General features: G+C 36.7%; 1 protein-coding gene across 1 annotated transcript in view; it reads right to left on the reverse strand.

Moving 5' to 3' along the window:
• Morc1 (MORC family CW-type zinc finger 1) overlaps window positions 1–17,866 on the reverse strand; it is a 137,173-nt gene that overhangs the window by 22,398 nt on the left and 96,909 nt on the right. Inside the window, exons 21-24 of the mRNA XM_048345812.1 lie at window positions 17,408–17,512; window positions 16,617–16,782; window positions 3,085–3,301; window positions 562–628 (exon numbers count right to left, since the gene is read on the reverse strand). Coding sequence (XP_048201769.1) covers window positions 562–628; window positions 3,085–3,301; window positions 16,617–16,782; window positions 17,408–17,512 — 555 coding nt within the window. The remainder of the gene's footprint in view (window positions 1–561; window positions 629–3,084; window positions 3,302–16,616; window positions 16,783–17,407; window positions 17,513–17,866) is intronic.

Genomic DNA, 17,866 nt, shown 5'->3' on the forward strand with positions numbered 1-17,866 from the left:
AATATACCATATATATAATTTATATAATTTTGTCTATTAAAATAATGTATACATAAGTAATAACAAAATTCTATTTGCCAGGACACAGTAAATAGAAAATAAGCATTTTTCTTTTAAAAAAAACACAATGAAAGAAAATATCCAGTTGATTTTGAGAGTGACAAAATTTTCAAGTCAAGTAAATTCTAGAATGTAAAGATTATAATTACTTTTATGTTTAACAGTAAGTTAATGAGCCAGACAGAAAAAAAAATATGTTCACTAGTTCAAACTAATACCTTATATTGAGTGTGACCTTTTCAACTCCTTGGTTGTATTATGGCCATTTGAATTGCTTACTTGCTTCTTCTCTTTCATTTTTTCCCCCCAGATCCTCACAAAAGAAATAAAGCTGGCTGGGAAAAGGTGAATTTCTGTTCTTTCTTTTACATTGTAAAATGTGGTTCTATTCTTACTTGCTTTTGTTGCTATTATTATCTTCCTTCTTGTATTTAAACATTGATAATTACTTTTCAACGCTATAATTTCACTCATTTGGAAGTTGTACAATTGCATACTCACTTTTTCTGGTTAAATAATGAAGGTTTTCCTTTTATTGCCGAAATACCATTATATTGTTCCTTTTTTTCTTCAAAAAAGAAAATAGATAAAAATGAAGACAATTACATTTTGGTGTTCACACAGTAAACTGAACCAAAAGAAATGTTGGTTTGTTAACTAACTACGTGTATATAAGTATATAGTCAGACATCCATTTGTAAATTGTACTGCTTTTAAAACTATCTGTAATATGTTCTTAAGGACATTTATAATAATTTTAATAAAATATATGTATATAATAAGCTAAGAACCACTGTGAGAACCTTTACAAGGTAATATTTTATCTTGTTTATTACCAGAGTATAGATGAGTGATAAGCTCTTCCTAACATATATCTAGTCAACTACTAGTCTCCCTCTACTATCTGTGCACCTTTATGTGAGGTTCAAGTTCAAAACATTTTAAGAAATCTTAATTGAAAAAAAAAGTGTGAGAGAATTCAACTTATTTAAGGCAAGAAAATACTGTGAGTCTCTAATTGAGCTTCTTATTCAGGAACCTCAGAATTATAGCTACAGAGAAACTGATGCTTCATTTGCTGATGGTTCTAGTGTGGATGTCCAACCCTTGGATTGGCTAAGATAATCTTATGAGCAGTATGAGTAATGAGTCTCTCTCTCTCTCTCTCTCTCTCTATATATATATATATATATGTCATATATATCATATATATCTTACCTATATATATCTTATCTATTTGTATAATGCTTTGTTATAATTGCCCAGATATCTTGTTCTGCTAGCTACATTTTTGTCAAAAACTACAACACTATTGAAGGCCAAGTGAATGGGATAGCATCAAGGGAAGGTTTAGGTGATAGGTGAATAGCTGAGAGCCTACTTACTAAGCTCCTTCTCAAAAAATATGAAAGAGAATGGATAGATAGGGGTTTCCAAAGCACACAGAACACACTACTGGTTTTACTGAGTGATCTGCATTTAAAGCAAAAAATAAATAAAATTAACAGTCAATGAAGGCACAAGTATAATCATTTAAGAATATTTCTCAATTGGTTACTACCCATTCTAGATATGTATTTAAAATTAAAAATAAATTTTGGGATCAAAGTTATATTATAAATTTTTCATCACAATTTGGAAATCCAATAAGACCACAACTGGAGACTGAGTAATAGCTGGATACAGCTTTAAAAATACAGTTAGTTTGCTTTTAAAATTAAGTGATCATTGCAAAAGAAATCCTGGTGTGGAACTTCGTGTTATCTTAACTAAGATGAAAAAGAGAAAGTGTGATTTCTTAGGAACTTCACTAAGGTATCCAAAAATAAAGTTGTGAGTGAATGGCCAATATGGGTAACAACAAAGATGAAGGAAGAGCTGACCACCAAGAGTGAACACAAAATGATGGAGTGCGCTGATAGGCAGAAGTACTGGGAAAAATCAGTCTCAGCCAATGATCAGAGACTTGAAAATATTTTGAATAAAGAAAATGGCAATGAAATTAATACACACTGCTATTTGGACCCAGTGGTATGATAAAATCAAAGAGAATATGCGTTATAATGATAATGTAATAAGAATCATAATGAGTCTAATTTGTTTCCATTTTTTTCTATCCAGATAGATTATCATTGGCTTAGATACTATAAACTGTTAACTCTGTTATAAATAGTTTCAAGTTTTAGCTGAAACACATTATATCCCACGAATTAGAAAGAATAAATACATTTGTTAAAATATCCTTAGTATCTCAGAGGAAACAGGAAAAGCATTAAAGAATGAAAGATTCAAAACAGGCTGGGTGAGGTGGTTCATGCCTGCAGTCCCAGTTATTCAGGAGATGGGGATTGGGAGGTCTGAGGTTTGAGGCCAGTGTAGGCCAAAAAACATAATGGCATGTTGTTTCACAGTGGTAATCCAGGTACTGGGGGACATAAATATGTGGATCAAGGTAAAAGGCCAGTTCTAGATAAAAATGCATGTCTGGGCTGGGAATGTGGCCTAGTGGCAGAGTGCTTGCCTCGCATACATGAAGCCCTGAGTTCAATTCCCCAGCACCACATAAACAGAAAATGCCAGAAGTGGAGCTATGGCTCAAGTGGTCCAGTGCTAGCCTTGAGCAAAAGGAAGCCAGGGACAGTGCTCAGGTCCTGAGTTCAATACCCAAGACAGGAAAAAAAATCATGTTTATATCCAAAACAAAAACAGTATGAAGGTAATATAACTTTCAGAACATGTTTTTGGAAAATTTTACTCCTAATATAAATCATCAGCAAAATTCTAAATGGAACTCAATGTGGAGACTGGCAAGAGTCTGTGGGAGACTCCGCAGTGTAGCAGTTTTGGGGATACTGCTCTTGTCTAAGAACGGACTTCCTTGCTTCTAGTCCTACTTCTAGAACAGTCAATCTTTGTAGTACAAACTTCTGGCAAACTTCTGATCTGTATGTCAGGCTGTTGCATAAGCTACATGGAAAATGGCTCAAGTATTAGGGCTAATCTGTGCACACTGGATATTTTTACCTCTGTTGACAAGAAGAACTTCATGACTTTCTTGTTTCAAGGCAACATCAGTGTCATCTTCATCCAGAATCTGAAAAACAAGCTCTTTATTTAAAACTCTATGTGTTGTGTTGTAGGGTTGGTCAGATGTATTGCGATGTGGTGCCCACACAGAAGGATGAAATCGTAACACTTTCCCCACAGTAGGTGTATGCACACATTTGGAAGAGGGAGAACACTACACAGAGAAGATGATAGTGCTGTGCATCTCAAAATGACTGCTTAGCAATGTCATCTTTACTTTTACCACTTCTGTAAGAAAGAATTCTTGCATTTCTATCAATATTTGTACAGATACTGTGAAACTTCACATTTTACAGGATATGAGAATGTCTCCAACAAAGTCAAGTGTTTGATTCACCAGGAACAACCAGAAAATGTGGAGGAGACTATGATATGCTGATTGGTGCAAAGAAGACATAGAGTAGAAGCTCAACATGAGAGCAAGTTGGGGCAGGATGCCCTAAAGCATGGTGGGTAACAACGTGGGGATGGGGATGGAGAGCTCAAGAGTGTTAGGGGAGGAGAGTCTTATCTTTTGACAGAACCCCAGGCAAGAGGGGCTCAGACTCTTTGCGTGTTGAAAGCAGGAGGCAGAGGGTTAGTGCATACATGAGGTAGAGAACTAGGAGAGTGGAGAAGGGATCTGCCACCATTTGGGGGCATTCTTTTAAGATCACTTTTATCAGAGTCACATGAAAAAAGCTTAGTTTTACAGAACACAGTTCTTCGGAAGAGAGACACATGGGGAGAGAAAGAGGGCAAGGCAGGGGGCAGGGCAGAGGAGAGGACAGAAGAGGAGAAGGGAAGGGAGGGGAGAGGAGGGGAAGAGAGAAGAGGGAAGGGAAGGGAAGGGAGTGTGTGAACGTGTTCTTCAAGGAAAGAGGCCCCAAATGTGCATTTTATCTATTCTGTGTCTCTTATCTTGATACATGGTGTACATGATGAGGATGCCAGGTTTTCTTCAGCTTATTCATGACATGGAGAAGATGTCAATCTACTTTTTCTTTTCCCCTCTCTCCCAGGAAACAAAGGCACATAACACTGTGAAAACTGCTGTCAGCAAGCAGGTTAAATGGGCACATATGTAACCTAGCAACGAAAGAGCTGGGTGGTTGTCCATCATTGCTATTTTTTATTTCATCCAAACAGAAAGAGAAGCCTTGCAGATAGGGGGAAATAAATCAAGCTGCTTTTAAGCTTCTGTTGCTCATTTCAAAATATTTTTGTATTTATATCATAAATAAATGTATACTTCACAAAGTAATCAAAATGTGTATTTTATAGGTCCGTTTTGCACAAGTCTTGAAAGTGACTTTAAAATGTATACTTTACTTATTTTCGATAGCATAAAAATTAAAGTTCTCTTCTGCTGTGCTGACAGTCAAGGAAAATGACATTAAGTGTCTCAACCTGGACTAAGTAGGGTTTTTTGGGGGGGGTGGGGGGATATTTAAGTATGAAGATAGCATGGAGTATTTCTACAACAGTTAACAGCAACCACATAAAATACTACTTGCACTTTTAGTTTTCATCTGTGACAATCCTAGTTAAGATGTGTGAAAAGATGTCTTAATTTTCTTTTTCTTATGATGAAATTAGACAAGACCTCATCCAATGGAAGTGCACAAGGTTAATAAAAATGACACTACTACCAGCAGAGATCATTAACAAAGCTGCATGGAATCAATTACTCTTTTATTCTCTGTGTTTAGTTCTTTGCTTTGAGTTCTGCCTTGTGGGCGCTGTTTCCATTCAGTTGATTTATGCCTTCAAAGATGTCACTCGTCCAAAGACTCAGCATCTCTACCACAGAAGAAATTTCTTATCTTTTTCTTTCCTGTATTTGTTTTATTCTTTAGATTGCAAGTAGACACCACCATTTAAAATATTTTTGGATAAATTCACTTCCTACAGTATTTTCTTTCCAATAACATTGTGCCATTATCTGATTTTTTACACCAGTGTAGAATAGCTTGGAGGGTATGAACGGGTTCATGACGAGACAAGACATGAAGTTATTTTTCCGATGACATTATTTGTATATTTTCACCTTACAAAGTTCTTGCACCTATGTTAATTCATTTTATTATAGAAATGTTCTTCAGTTCCTCAGATTTACCTATAGTTTATCCTCTTCAGCTAAAGGATGTATAAGTCTTTCTCTCTTTTTAAAAATTAATTACCTTTAAGCAATTGTACAAAGGAATTGCCATTTAACAAAGCAGTGTATGAATACAATCCATCTTAATCAGTGTCTCTCTTAAGATTCTTACCTAATCATGAAACCGACAGCACCTCCCACACGGTAAATGAGATTATCGTTAAGTTTTAACATGAGATTTAAGGGACCTTAATTACAATTAATATTAATAATGAGCAGAGTAAGATTTTCCAGTTCTCCAAAGGATGCAATGGATCAGGTAACACCAAGTACACAGTTTTCTATTTATTTAAGAAGATAAACATATCATAAACAAGCTAGAGGAAAGAGAAAAGGAATGTGGCAAAAACAGCTTGTATAGCATCTAATTCAAGTATTGTTAAGGGAACTTCAGAACTGGCTGATGCCTTTATCTCACTGCTTTCCTCCTATTCCTGTGTGATTTATTCCCACCCCACGTGGGTGCTGCTGTCAGACTTAGAACCGAGACCAGACAAGCAACGGCCTTTCCGCCAAATTCAGCAAGCCTTTCTGTTCTGCCTTTGCAGTTAACATTGTGACCTGGCCTCTCCCCTCTACTCATCAATGTCTTCATTAAATTGGAGTTCCCAGTGTGGGTCAGACACTGCTATAGTTAAAGAGTTCAAAGTCTGCCTCAGTGGGAAACATTTTCTACTGAAGAAGAAAGATATTAAATAAATAAAAAGACAACTATGTCCTATAATGACAGGTAATGTAAATTGTGCAAAGAACAATAATATATAAAATGGATGTACCCTGAGCAATCTAGCAGTTTGTTTCCTCCACATCTTTCATTTATCCTTTCAAGTCACTTGTCACTAATATGCAGGCCCCACTCCTTTCTTGATGTATGCTGTAGACTTATGTCTCACCCCCAGCCCTTCTTGAGGTTTTCCCTAGTTTCTCAGACCACTCGGCCTAAAATTGCAACTCATATTTATCATATCACACAGATATCCTCCCATGCCATCCCCTTGCTTGACTTTTCTCCTTAGCACTTACTAATATCTGCCACACACTACATTTCACTTATTCATTTTGTCTGTCATCTAATCCTCCACTACTATGACAGTTCCATGAGGGTAGAGAAAACTCTCTTCTTTCTTTTCTCCTTTGGGGTCCTCTAGGACAGTAACTGACAACATAGAGAATGAAGGAAGTAAAGAAGTCTGTCAGGGCCAGGTGCCAGTGGCTCATGCCTGTAATCCTAGCTACTCAGGAGCCTGAGATCTGAGGATCACAGTTCAAAGCCTGCCCAAGCAGGCAATTCTGTGAGACTCATATCTCCAAATAACCACCAGAAAACTGGAAGTGGTGCTGTGGCTCAAAGTGATAGAGCACTAGCCTTGAGCTGAAGAGCTCAGGGGCAGTGCCCAGGCCCAGAGTGTAAGCCTCACGACTGATAAAAAAATAGTAAGTCAGGAAGACATGAGAGTTGAGGGTTGTTGACAGTGCCTGTTGAGTTGATATGGGTCTAGTAGAGTTGAGGTAGTAGAAACAATAAAGCAAAAGGCTTAGTCTTCTATTACTCGCTTCTAACCTATGTTACTTTTCTTCTCAGTATTTATATTACGTTGGTATTATATCGCTTTGCTTTTTGTTTGTTTGTTTGATGAGACAAGTTCTCCTTGGGTAACCCGGAGTAGCCCTGAACTATGACCCTCCTTCCACTCCAAAGTGTAAGGATTACAAATATGTACCACCACACCTGATTTGTATTACACTTTTAACTTTTTACTTATTGAATGCCTCTTCGGGTGTTGAAAGCAAGGAAAGTCAACATGGCTACAGAGATAAGAAAAGGGGTGAGTAGTGAAGTTAAGAACTCAAGAAATATCACGTCAGGTCAGGTAAACTCAAGCCATGGGACTGTGAATTCTGTTCTAAGAATGAGACGGAAACATTCAGAGGAGAGAATGGCATGTTTTGCCATTGATGCTTGAGAAGAAATACTCCGATTTTTCAGATTGTGGAGGCCAAGAAAAACAGCTAGACTATTCATGGGGCCATTGTGCTTCCCAGGGAAAGCTGGACAGGGTAGTAGCTGCAGAGAGGGTAGAATAGGCTCCACATAGTACAGCAGATTCTGCAAGACCACATATGGGGTAAAGGCAGAGTGTGAAGGGGAGAAATTCAAGACGATTAGCAAGTTTGAGACCAACTAACTGAATGGTGGTTGGGTTTGTTCAGTTATGAGACATAAATATATCTCTTGCAATTAGTTTCTCTCAACGTCTCTAACCCTCTAGATCTCCGCTCTTTCTATGTAATGATTCCTTTTCTGCCTACTCAAAATTCTTTAAAAAAAAAAAAAACTATTGAATTTTTACAAGGTTAAGCTATGACTTCATCAGCATCATTGGCCCCGAATTTTCACCTTTGCTCCAGCTTTTTCTAACTGACCTCACCACTCATACATGTGAATATCTTGTTAACACTTCACATTCTGAGTGTTTATCTCTAGCCTTTTCACCACTTTCCTATATTCCAAATTATCACTGCAACGTTGCTCTCATTATTCTGTCTTTAGTAACCCTTATCAAGCTTAGTATTTCTTGTTTCCCTTGTCTTCTTAAACTACTATTTGCAGTCAACTCACATATGACTTTTTTGTGTTAATTTCTTCTTTGTCCAATCTAAGACATTATCACAATTAGATTCATTTTTAAACAAAAATGTTCATGATTAGGTGTGTTTCCATACAAGTTTCCTGTAGGTTCTGCCTACTTAGTATCTCAAGCACATACTCTGGTATTCTTAACCCTTATCAATGTGTGATTCTAAGTTATCTGACTGTAATTACAGTATTTCTTAGCAAATGTCCTCTGTTAGAACCTGGAGTTTCACAGCAGAATTTTCTACAAAGTCCACATATCCTCTTAATTCAAAATATACCTGGAAGGGTGCCTCACCCTGTCTTTCTTAAATGGTTTATCTAATGTGTATTATTTTTAGGGCAAACAAATCCTACTCTCCCCCCCCCATTTTTTCTTAATCTGTTACATAATGATTTTTTGGTGGTGGTGGTCATAGGGCTTGCACTTTGGGCCTGGGCACTTCCTTAAGCTCTTTTTGCTCATGGCTAATTAATGTTCTACCATTTTGAGCCACACTGCTACTTCCAGGTTTTTTTTTTTTTTTTTTGTGGCTCATTGGAGACAAGAATCTCATGGACTTTCCTGCCTGGGCTGGCTTTGAACTGTGAGCCTCAGATCTCAGCCTCTTGAATAGCTACTAGAATTACTAGCATGAACCTCCAGCACCCAGTGTACATAGTGATTTTTTTCCTAATAACTTCAGAATAACTATGAAAAGTAAGTTACATGCCATTTACTGTTATTACTGTTAATAGCAAAACATCTTATCCATGTAACCCAGGTAAGACTGAGTCCTATAACAGCCTGTATTCTTAAGGGCCATGATACTTGAAAGAAGAATTCAAACTTGATTTCCTCTCCCCCAAACAAATCCAACGCTGCAAAGCACTACTGGAAATTGTGTCTGGGAATGGAAAAAAATTCATAGTGCAAAAATAGCCATTTAAAATTACCATTAACCATCTATTTGGGAACTTGTTCAGCTGGTGGCTGTCTCATTCCTGTTTGTACACTTCCCCATCTGGCCTTTTCAGTTCGAGGCTCTAGAGTTTTCTGCTTCTGACATTACATACTCTCCTTCTCCTTTCTCTACACAGTGTCACTCTTTAGTTCCTTTGTTTCCTCTACAAAGAAATTTTTATTAACTCAGTGTCATTCTCCCAGAGTACATAATAAAGACTGAATTTGCCTCTTTAGAATTACAAGAGGGGGCTTTAAAAAGTGCTTCACATTGCACGGAGAATTATTCTCATTCTATCACAATCAATCACCCCATTAATTCTCATAACAACCCTTAGAGTACTGTTATTGTTTTCATTGAACTTACAAGAAAATGGAAGATCAAAACTTTTTATAACTGACAGGGCCTAATTTGAAGCAAGATCAGTTTCCATCAGAGGGCTTATTGTTTTGTTCCCCTAGTCTAATGCTACACATGGGTTTGTAAAGTTGTTTTTCCAATTTTCCTGTTTCTACAGGGAAAAACTCATGCTTGATTATTTTGTTGTCCCTTTAAAGCTCTGACATAGTATTAAGGAATGAACTTATGATTGCTGTTAGCTCAAGTACTTGTCCTTCACATTAAAATTCATTATAATCACTCATGAGATGTTCCCTTATGTCTGGGACTGTTTCATATACTGTTTTAAGTTGATGAGCAATACTTTGGAAGGTAAGTATTTGTAAGCTTGCCTCTCAACTCCCTGGGAATAGCTCTGGTTTGTATCTTGTGAAAATGTTGCCCATGAACCTTCTAGTACGGTTATCAAATACAGAATTATATTTGTTCTTAAAGGGACAACAATAGCATCATTAGCCAGGAATGGTTGACTGAGAAACGGTCTGCTTTTGAAATTAAAGTAACTTCAATAATCTGAAGTCACATTATTGGAACACCTAATGTACATTATTGTAATGCTAATTCAGTTTCCCAAGAGAACCCTGTTAGGAATCACAAAAAATAATGTAATGTTTTGCTTACAGGGAGTACTTGTAGTTGCTTTTTGTTGTCACTTGTTAGCTTGACTTTTGCTCACCATAAAGGGAAAACCGAGACATAGACAACTTATCAACTTGTCCAGTCTTCCTTTCTTCTTTTTTTTTTTTTTTCACTTCAAGGAGACCTTGTCTATAATCCTAGGGATTCGGAGCAAATTGGTATCTTCTTTGACCTGGAACGAGCTTGTTTCAAAGGATACCTCAAAAGGCTAACCAGCTGCAACTAGTAAGATTAGCTCAGTTCTGAGCCAGAGAAATGCTTCCATCTACTGGGTCCTTCAATCACACTTCTTTTTAAGGCCTCACAAAGTGGTAAACTCCATTACAGGTGCTGGAGGTTACACTTCTCATAAAACATCAGAGCTTCCCCTGTTGAACTCCTAAAATACTTCTAGAAGGGATGACCTGACTAGCAAGCTTTTAGAAATGTCTGCCGACCTGAAAAATGAATTAAGCCCATCTGCCAATCTATTCTCAAGGCCAGATGCAAGTTAAAAAGAAGGAGGAGGGGGAGATTTAAAAAAAAAAAGAAGAAGAAGAAGAGGAGGAGAAGGAAAAGGAGGAATAGAAGGAGGAAGGGGAAGAGGAGGAGGTGGAGAAAAGAAGAAGGAAAAAAAGAAAAAGAAATAATAATACAGGGCAGACCAAACCTAACTTAATATAAACACATCATAGGCATTCCTTCATTTCTTAGTAATAATGGGCTTCGTCTTATAATCAAAATATCAACTAAAATATATTATATAACAAAAATAAATGTCAAATATCAGTATTAAGAAAACAGTCACTATTGCTTCATATTAGAATCAGAAAATTTACACATCAATCTGAGCCAATGTTCATTGTGAAGGTGAGTTAAAACACATACATGTGTAATAAAAAGTCCTTTTGTCAATGGACCTAAATTTCAATAGATTATTCATTCCTACTTGACTTCTCAAATTTGAATTTTCTCAAATTAAACTTTCTTGCAATTGTAGTCTGCTTTCCCAACTATCTGTGGTGTTCTGAAAAATCTATTTTTTTCTAGTTGTCATTCAGAACAGATTTCCTAGGATGTTTTGTTTAAATACTTATTTCTTTTATTGCATCCTAACAGAATTGATTATTTAACTCTTTGATTAAAACCTTGGTAATTAGTGACATTTCTTTATTTTAAAAAAATTTCTTAGGACTGGGATGTAGCTCAGTGGCAAAGAACTTGCCTCACAGGTGCAACGTCCTGGGTTCGATCCCCAATACCAAAAAAGGAAAAAAACGAAAAAAGAAAAGAAAAGACAAACAAAAATTTCTTGCTTCCACGAAAGCTGGTTCAGCAAATGCTGATCTGATTCCATTACTTTTGAGAGCCATTTATAGGACCAGATCACATCTCAGTTCTTGAATGATATGGAGATCAAATGCAAATTTTTGCTAGTAGTGCAGTTTAATTGTCAATTTTGGGCACATAGAAATGCATGGGGGATTTAATTTAACAGAAAACTTTAGCTTACATGGGATTGTTCAGGGTACTGCTCCACTAACAGTGGAACAGCTGCAATATTTACTCAGACATTGATTTTCCTGGCAAAGGTTGGCATATCTATCAGAGGTACAATAAAATAATTTCTACTTCCTTCCCATCTGGGATTAACTGGGGCAAATCTGAACTTTACACAAAATTGTGGAAGTGCTTGAGACAGAAAACAGGTCAGAATATCAAGCATTCATTAAAAGAAAGATCAGAACATGTGTATTGAGCCCTGAAGACAGAAAAAAATATGAATTTCTAGAGGCCGAACAATAAGGCAACACTCTCATGGGAAGGGTTTGTGGGAAGGTTATGACCACAATCACATTCCTAGAGTGATGCTGGCCAGAAAATAAAGGTGCTCAATTCCAGGATTCCAGAATTAATGTACACCCTATGATCTTTGTGATTGTTATGGGAGTCTTAAGTTGATTAGATGACAAAAGCTATGTGTTGAGAAAACAAAAAAGTACATAGCCCTGGTAAAATTTTGGGTGGATAAAGGGAGACACTGGCTAAAGGGAAGTTAGGTTAAACTGAACAAGGAAGTGATGTTGGATTGGTCTTTGAAATGTTTAATTGATACATAAATATTTATACTTGTTTTTAGTATAGTATTATGATTCAACACATGTATACTATGTGTAATGATAAAATCACAATGATTAGCTAAATTTAACCTCCTCAAATATTATTATTCTTTATATTGGTAACCTTCAAATTTTTCTCCTCCCATTGTTTTGACACATATTATTTGTTGTAGGTTATTAATATCCTGCAGTATCATAAAACCTTGTAACTACTTCTTTTCTTCCAACTGTATTTTGTACCCATTATCTACTCTTTCACTAACCCTTACCCATTTTCTAATGAGTGCTATTTTCTTTTCTACTTTCATATGAGTAACATTTTAGCTTTCAAGAATGGGTATGCTATGGTGTATTTTGTTTTCCGAGATTGACTTATTCTACATAATACAATGTCTTCCCAATCCATCCAAGCTGCTGCAAATGACAGGTAGTGGCTAAGTAATATTCCATGGTGTGTGTAGATCACAATTTCAGATGGGTTGATCTTTCTAAGTTGATGCAAGACTCTTGACTGGAGATGCATTGACAGAACCTTGGATACAATGTGTAATTGGAAGTCTAAGCCCAAAACGCTTAGTCAACAGAGTATATAAAAGTATGTGAATATATTCATGGCCGAGTCAAGCCTTGACATATAATTCAACTGGCCTGAGTGGAAGAGGAGGCTGAACTTGGTATGCAACAGTTATTCAGGTGGAAGATAGTGAAAGAAGTCATAATGGAAGTTATTTAGAAAAGTTGTTAACTAAGTTAAACAGCTGGGGGTCAAGCGGGCCAACCCCCCAGCAGTGTGACCATTAAGCGATTTTTATTTTCACCTGCAAAATGGGGATGAGAAGAATACTTGCCCATTGGTTTTTAAGACAACTAGATCAAATGATATGTGGGTAGTACAGTTCTTGTAATTCATCTTGTCCATACAGAAAGAAGAGAAATTACTTCTAGCAACTCTCTCTCTCTCTCTCTCTCTCTCTCTCACACACACACACCATAGAGAGACACATGTACAGCAATGTGAGAACAATTCAAAGATAAGTGTGTAAGATACTAGTTGTCTTGAAGTGGTAGAAAGAGCTCTAGTTGTACTAACAATGTTATAAAAAATAACCAAAGGGGTTTGCTGAAGTGCAGAGAATTGTACTTCAAATATCCCAAAAGTCCAACTGAGGGGTTAAATAGCACAACTTGTGGGTAGGGATGGGAGGAAAAACCTGGGAGACAGTGAGAGAAGGAGTGACATTGACCAAAAAGAAATGTACTCTTTACCTGACTTATGTGTCTGTAACTCCTCTTTACATCACATTTATAATAACAATAACAATTATTAAAGGAAAATGTCCAAAGCATGAGCTGAATCTCAATTTGAAAATTTCAAAGTCCTTGCAAGGATTTACTAAGAACATTCTTACTGCACAGACTTTGAAAATAAGTAGGCTGCACTGCCAAAAAAATTAATATCAAAAATGGAAAAATACCATGGAAGTGACACCAACAATCTATCTGGCAGAAGGAACTGAAGATAAGGCAAATGAGCCGAACACCACATGACTAATCTTGGAGTGTGTTAAATGTCACGTGTTGTGTAAAACAGGAACTAGGCATTAACAATCATCAGAAAATGAGATTCTCCCCCCAAAAAGAACATAATTTTAATAACTAGCTTCAGTAGATCATAGGGTCTTGGAGTAAAAGTAATAGTAAGAAAATCCAATCAAGAATTAGGGGAGGTAGGAGTTACGAGAACAGATTAAACTGTGATTAGGCCATAGTAGTGAACAGATTTCTGAGAATGAATGACCCTATGGCTGCAACTCTCAACAATGGAACCTGAAAAGTAATCAGTACTATCATCATTGCAAAGAAAGTTGTAAAACTATAAGTACAAGACCCACAGTAAGATGCTACCCAGTACTTGGAAGAAAAGGAAATAAAGTGCCCAAGTGAAAAAACAAAAACCTTCCAAAAAGCAAACTGGTGGCTCATGCCTATAATCCTAATTAATTGGGAGGCTAAGAGCTGAGGATTGCAATTCAAAGCCAGCCAGTGTAGGAAAGTCCTTGAGACTCATATCTCCAATTAACCACCAGAAAATAGAACATGGAGCTGTGGTTCAAAGTAGTAGAGCACTAGCCTTGAGCACAAGAGCTTGGGACAGCATCTAGGCCCAAGTTCAAGCCCCATGACTGACAAAAACAAAACAAAAAACAAACACAGAAAGCAGACTGAAACATTAACTAAGCAAAAGAAAACTTGCCAGTCAGGATGAAGTTCTTCCCCAGGCAACATAAAACCAATGTAATTATGTAGCACAAGAAGACATGGAGTGAAGGATGCCTTTGGGGTTGGAGTTATGTTAGTAACAGTATCTCTGTCATCTCTTTTAGGGAACTGGTCACATCAGGCTGTCTTAGCTGGAAACCCTGTAAGTATTCAGATACCTAAGTCAGTGGCAATTGTCAGGCTGTAATCGGCTGGCCCATGCTGACAGGCATAATGGGAGAAAATACATAGCTTAAGTCAACCTGTGCTGTCCAGGTGAACTAAAGCTGGATATCCTTTTCCAATAACCAACCTGCCACTGTTCTATTATATAACCATCTCATAAATTGGAATAATGTGAAATCATCCTTCTGAGATAGGCTTCCTTTATGTGATGAATGTGCCATATTTCTGAGTCTATTGTACCTTGAAAGCAAGGTCTTAGATTCCACAAACAGTAAATTCATCAAAATAATATCACTATTAGATTGGGGGGGAGGGTGGAGAAGGAAGGTGTCCTATCTTGTAGTTAAGATTTCTTCCCTAAGTGTTAACTTCCTTCTCTAATGTTAATACTGATTGTCTTCCTTGCTTAAATTCAGTAACCAGAAGGTCAGAATAAAACACAGTCTCTCTCTCCTCCCTCCCCCACCCTCTCTCTCTCTCTCTCTCTCTCTCTCACACACACACACACACACACACACAGAGTCACACTCAACTAGTTCTACTTGAGATGGATCAGGGTGGGATGAAAACTTTTTTAAAATTTCTGAGTTTGAGAAAGTACAGACATGTAAGCATTCAAAAGCAATTATTTCCTAGTTAAAATATTCCAACTGTAGTCTTAAATTAATGTGCATGTGGATAAGCATCTATCCAAACGAATCAGACACAAGTTTAAAAGCAAATACCCTGCTTAGGTCACAAAGACACAATTCATATCCTATACCACAAACATACCAACAAGTTAGCATAAAACTTAAGAAGCATTACATAGAAAGTGTAATGATATTTTAGTATATGTGTCCCATCTATTTCATGAAAAAGAACTTGCTAAAAGCTCTATGTGAAGCTCAGAAAAGTGACAACATAATGAAAACTAGAAAAACACACTTAGACTTTGATATTTCCCCAACATAAATGGGTGACTAGTAATCGTCCCAGGTGGAGCCAGGTCACATTTTGCTTCAAAGTGGTAAAGAGAGGAGATGCTCTTTACAGTGCTTGTTACAGTTTCTCTTCCCCTTTTAGTCTCTGATTAAAATTTTGACCTTTTTCCTTTTGAAGACACTTTGTGTCCTGCATGTAGTCATTCCTTATTGTCCGTATTATGTTGTTTTCTGCTCCCCTTCATAAATCACGTCTTGTCCTTTTCACCATCCCTTCAAATGGTGGCGGGAGACATGGTCTTGTATATATGGATGGAACCAGAATGGTCATGCATTCACTGGTCATTGTAGGAGTTGGGAAATGTGTGACAGATGTTGATAGAACTATGCTTGAAGTTTTCCATAATAAAAGGTTTGAAAAATAAAACCTCATACCTGAATGTTAGGGGCTCATGCTTATAATCATAGCTACTTGAGAGGCTGAATTCTGAAGATCACAGTTCAAATCCAGCCTGGATAGGGGAGTAAATGAGCTCCTATCTTAAATTAACCACCAAAAATGCCAGGAGTGGAGCTGTGGCTCAACTGGTAGAGCAACAGCCTTGAGAAAAAGAAAAATCTAAGGGACAACATCCAGGCTGTGAGCTCAAACTCTGGTAATGTCATAAAAATTTTAAATTCTTTTGATTTGTTTTTAATTTTAAGAAAAAATTTTAAAAATTAAAAAATATTAAAATAAATAAAATATGTTAAAATAATACAATAAAATTTTCATGCCAGTGCTACTGTGTGCCTTATGACTATGGTGTTTTGCTGAAGAGCACATAAAGTTAGAAGAAATAACATGTTCTGCATTGGTTTAAGTATGATTTAAATATGATCCATAATTCTTAGTTGGCATTTGGGGGCATGCTACTTAAATACATGTAAAATGGTGCTAGATCTCTCCCTAAGAACTCACTTACCTTATTATGCCACAAATAACATCTTTCCAAGGTACTGTAACTATTCTTATTTAGGTTCAAGTTTAGCCACACCTTTGTGGTAATCAAGGTAAAAAGAAAACTACAGTGAGTAATAAAATGTATGTGTTGATTTAAAAAAGAAACACAGATTTTTCCCTGACTTTAAATTCAAACATTAAAATTAACTTTAATTATGTATTATAATCATTCAAATGACACTTCTAACATTGCTTCCCGGGTGAAGGGATCCTCATGTGATCAGTCTTTGAATCAATTTTGCCTGAACACCAAGACTTTTTCCACTAGAATCAATGTGATCAATGTCCTCATAACACACTGCATCTCCCCACCCTAAAGCTATGCTCTCGTAATCTTCTAGTTGCTTTTCAATCGGATCATCAAGGTGACAGTCAAGATTAACCATCACCTCCATGTTCATTTGGCTCCTTTGGGGAAAAATTAGTTTAGAACCAAGGAAAATGGTTTCTCTTGAGGACTGCCCCTATATATCTATTTAATGTCAACATTAGGTTGAAATCCAGACATGTTTCACAGAGTGCATATACTTGTCTCAGCAAAGCTTTGGGTAGCAGCCTAATTTAAGTCAATTCAAATTTGCATTGTGGGGATAGGAATGTAACTCAGTGGTAGAGAACTTACCTATCATTCACTATGTGCTACGTTTAAATTCCCAGCATCCCAGGAAAAACAAGTAACCTTTCTGGTGAAAGTCCATATTATAAAATACAGAAAGATTCATACAGCATAGATTGGAACATAAAGTTTGGATATGATCTTCAAACTGTACATATATTTTTATGTATTCACATGTATTTGAATGCTCTTAACCCGATAGCCAGACAGAAAAGGATTGTGGTCTAGTGGTTAGTTCTATCTTTACTAGTTTATATAGCCTTGTGTAAATAACAACTAACGTTTGTAAGGCTTCTTGCTGTATCCCCAAACTAGGTGATTTAATAAATGTTTCATCTATGTCGAGACACCTGTTTAATCTTTACAAATGTGAAAAAAAACTTCCTAAGGTGTCATTAGTAAATATGTTTATCTCACCAGGATGATATCTTGATTGTTGTTGCTGGATTCAACATGAAGTACTCCTTGACCTTCTTGTGTGAGGTTGGGACCCTGCCCTCTTTTCTCTCCCCAGCACAAAACCTACAGAAAAGTGTTAAAAGCAAATATATAAGGCTAAGTGTGCCACATTAAACCACCTTCACTCATTATTCCATTTAGTTTCTATGAATACACATACAATACAGGAAAATGCTGATTTGCTCTCAATAAATAGATAATTTACCAATGTGTATGTGTATGTGGGAGTCATGACTAATTCTAGCACTTGAGAGGCTGAGGCAGGAGGATCCTGAGAACACTCTGGGCTACAGAGTGTTTCAAAGTAGTCTTGGCTAGCCAGTGAGACACTATCTTGGAGTATGGGGTGATTTACTTAAGCACATGTAAAAATTTACTAATAATACACCACTATAAAAAAAAAAACAACCACAGAAC

Source organism: Perognathus longimembris, chromosome 5 (genome assembly GCF_023159225.1).
Source record: "Perognathus longimembris pacificus isolate PPM17 chromosome 5, ASM2315922v1, whole genome shotgun sequence".
Classification (NCBI taxonomy): Eukaryota; Metazoa; Chordata; class Mammalia; order Rodentia; family Heteromyidae; genus Perognathus; species Perognathus longimembris.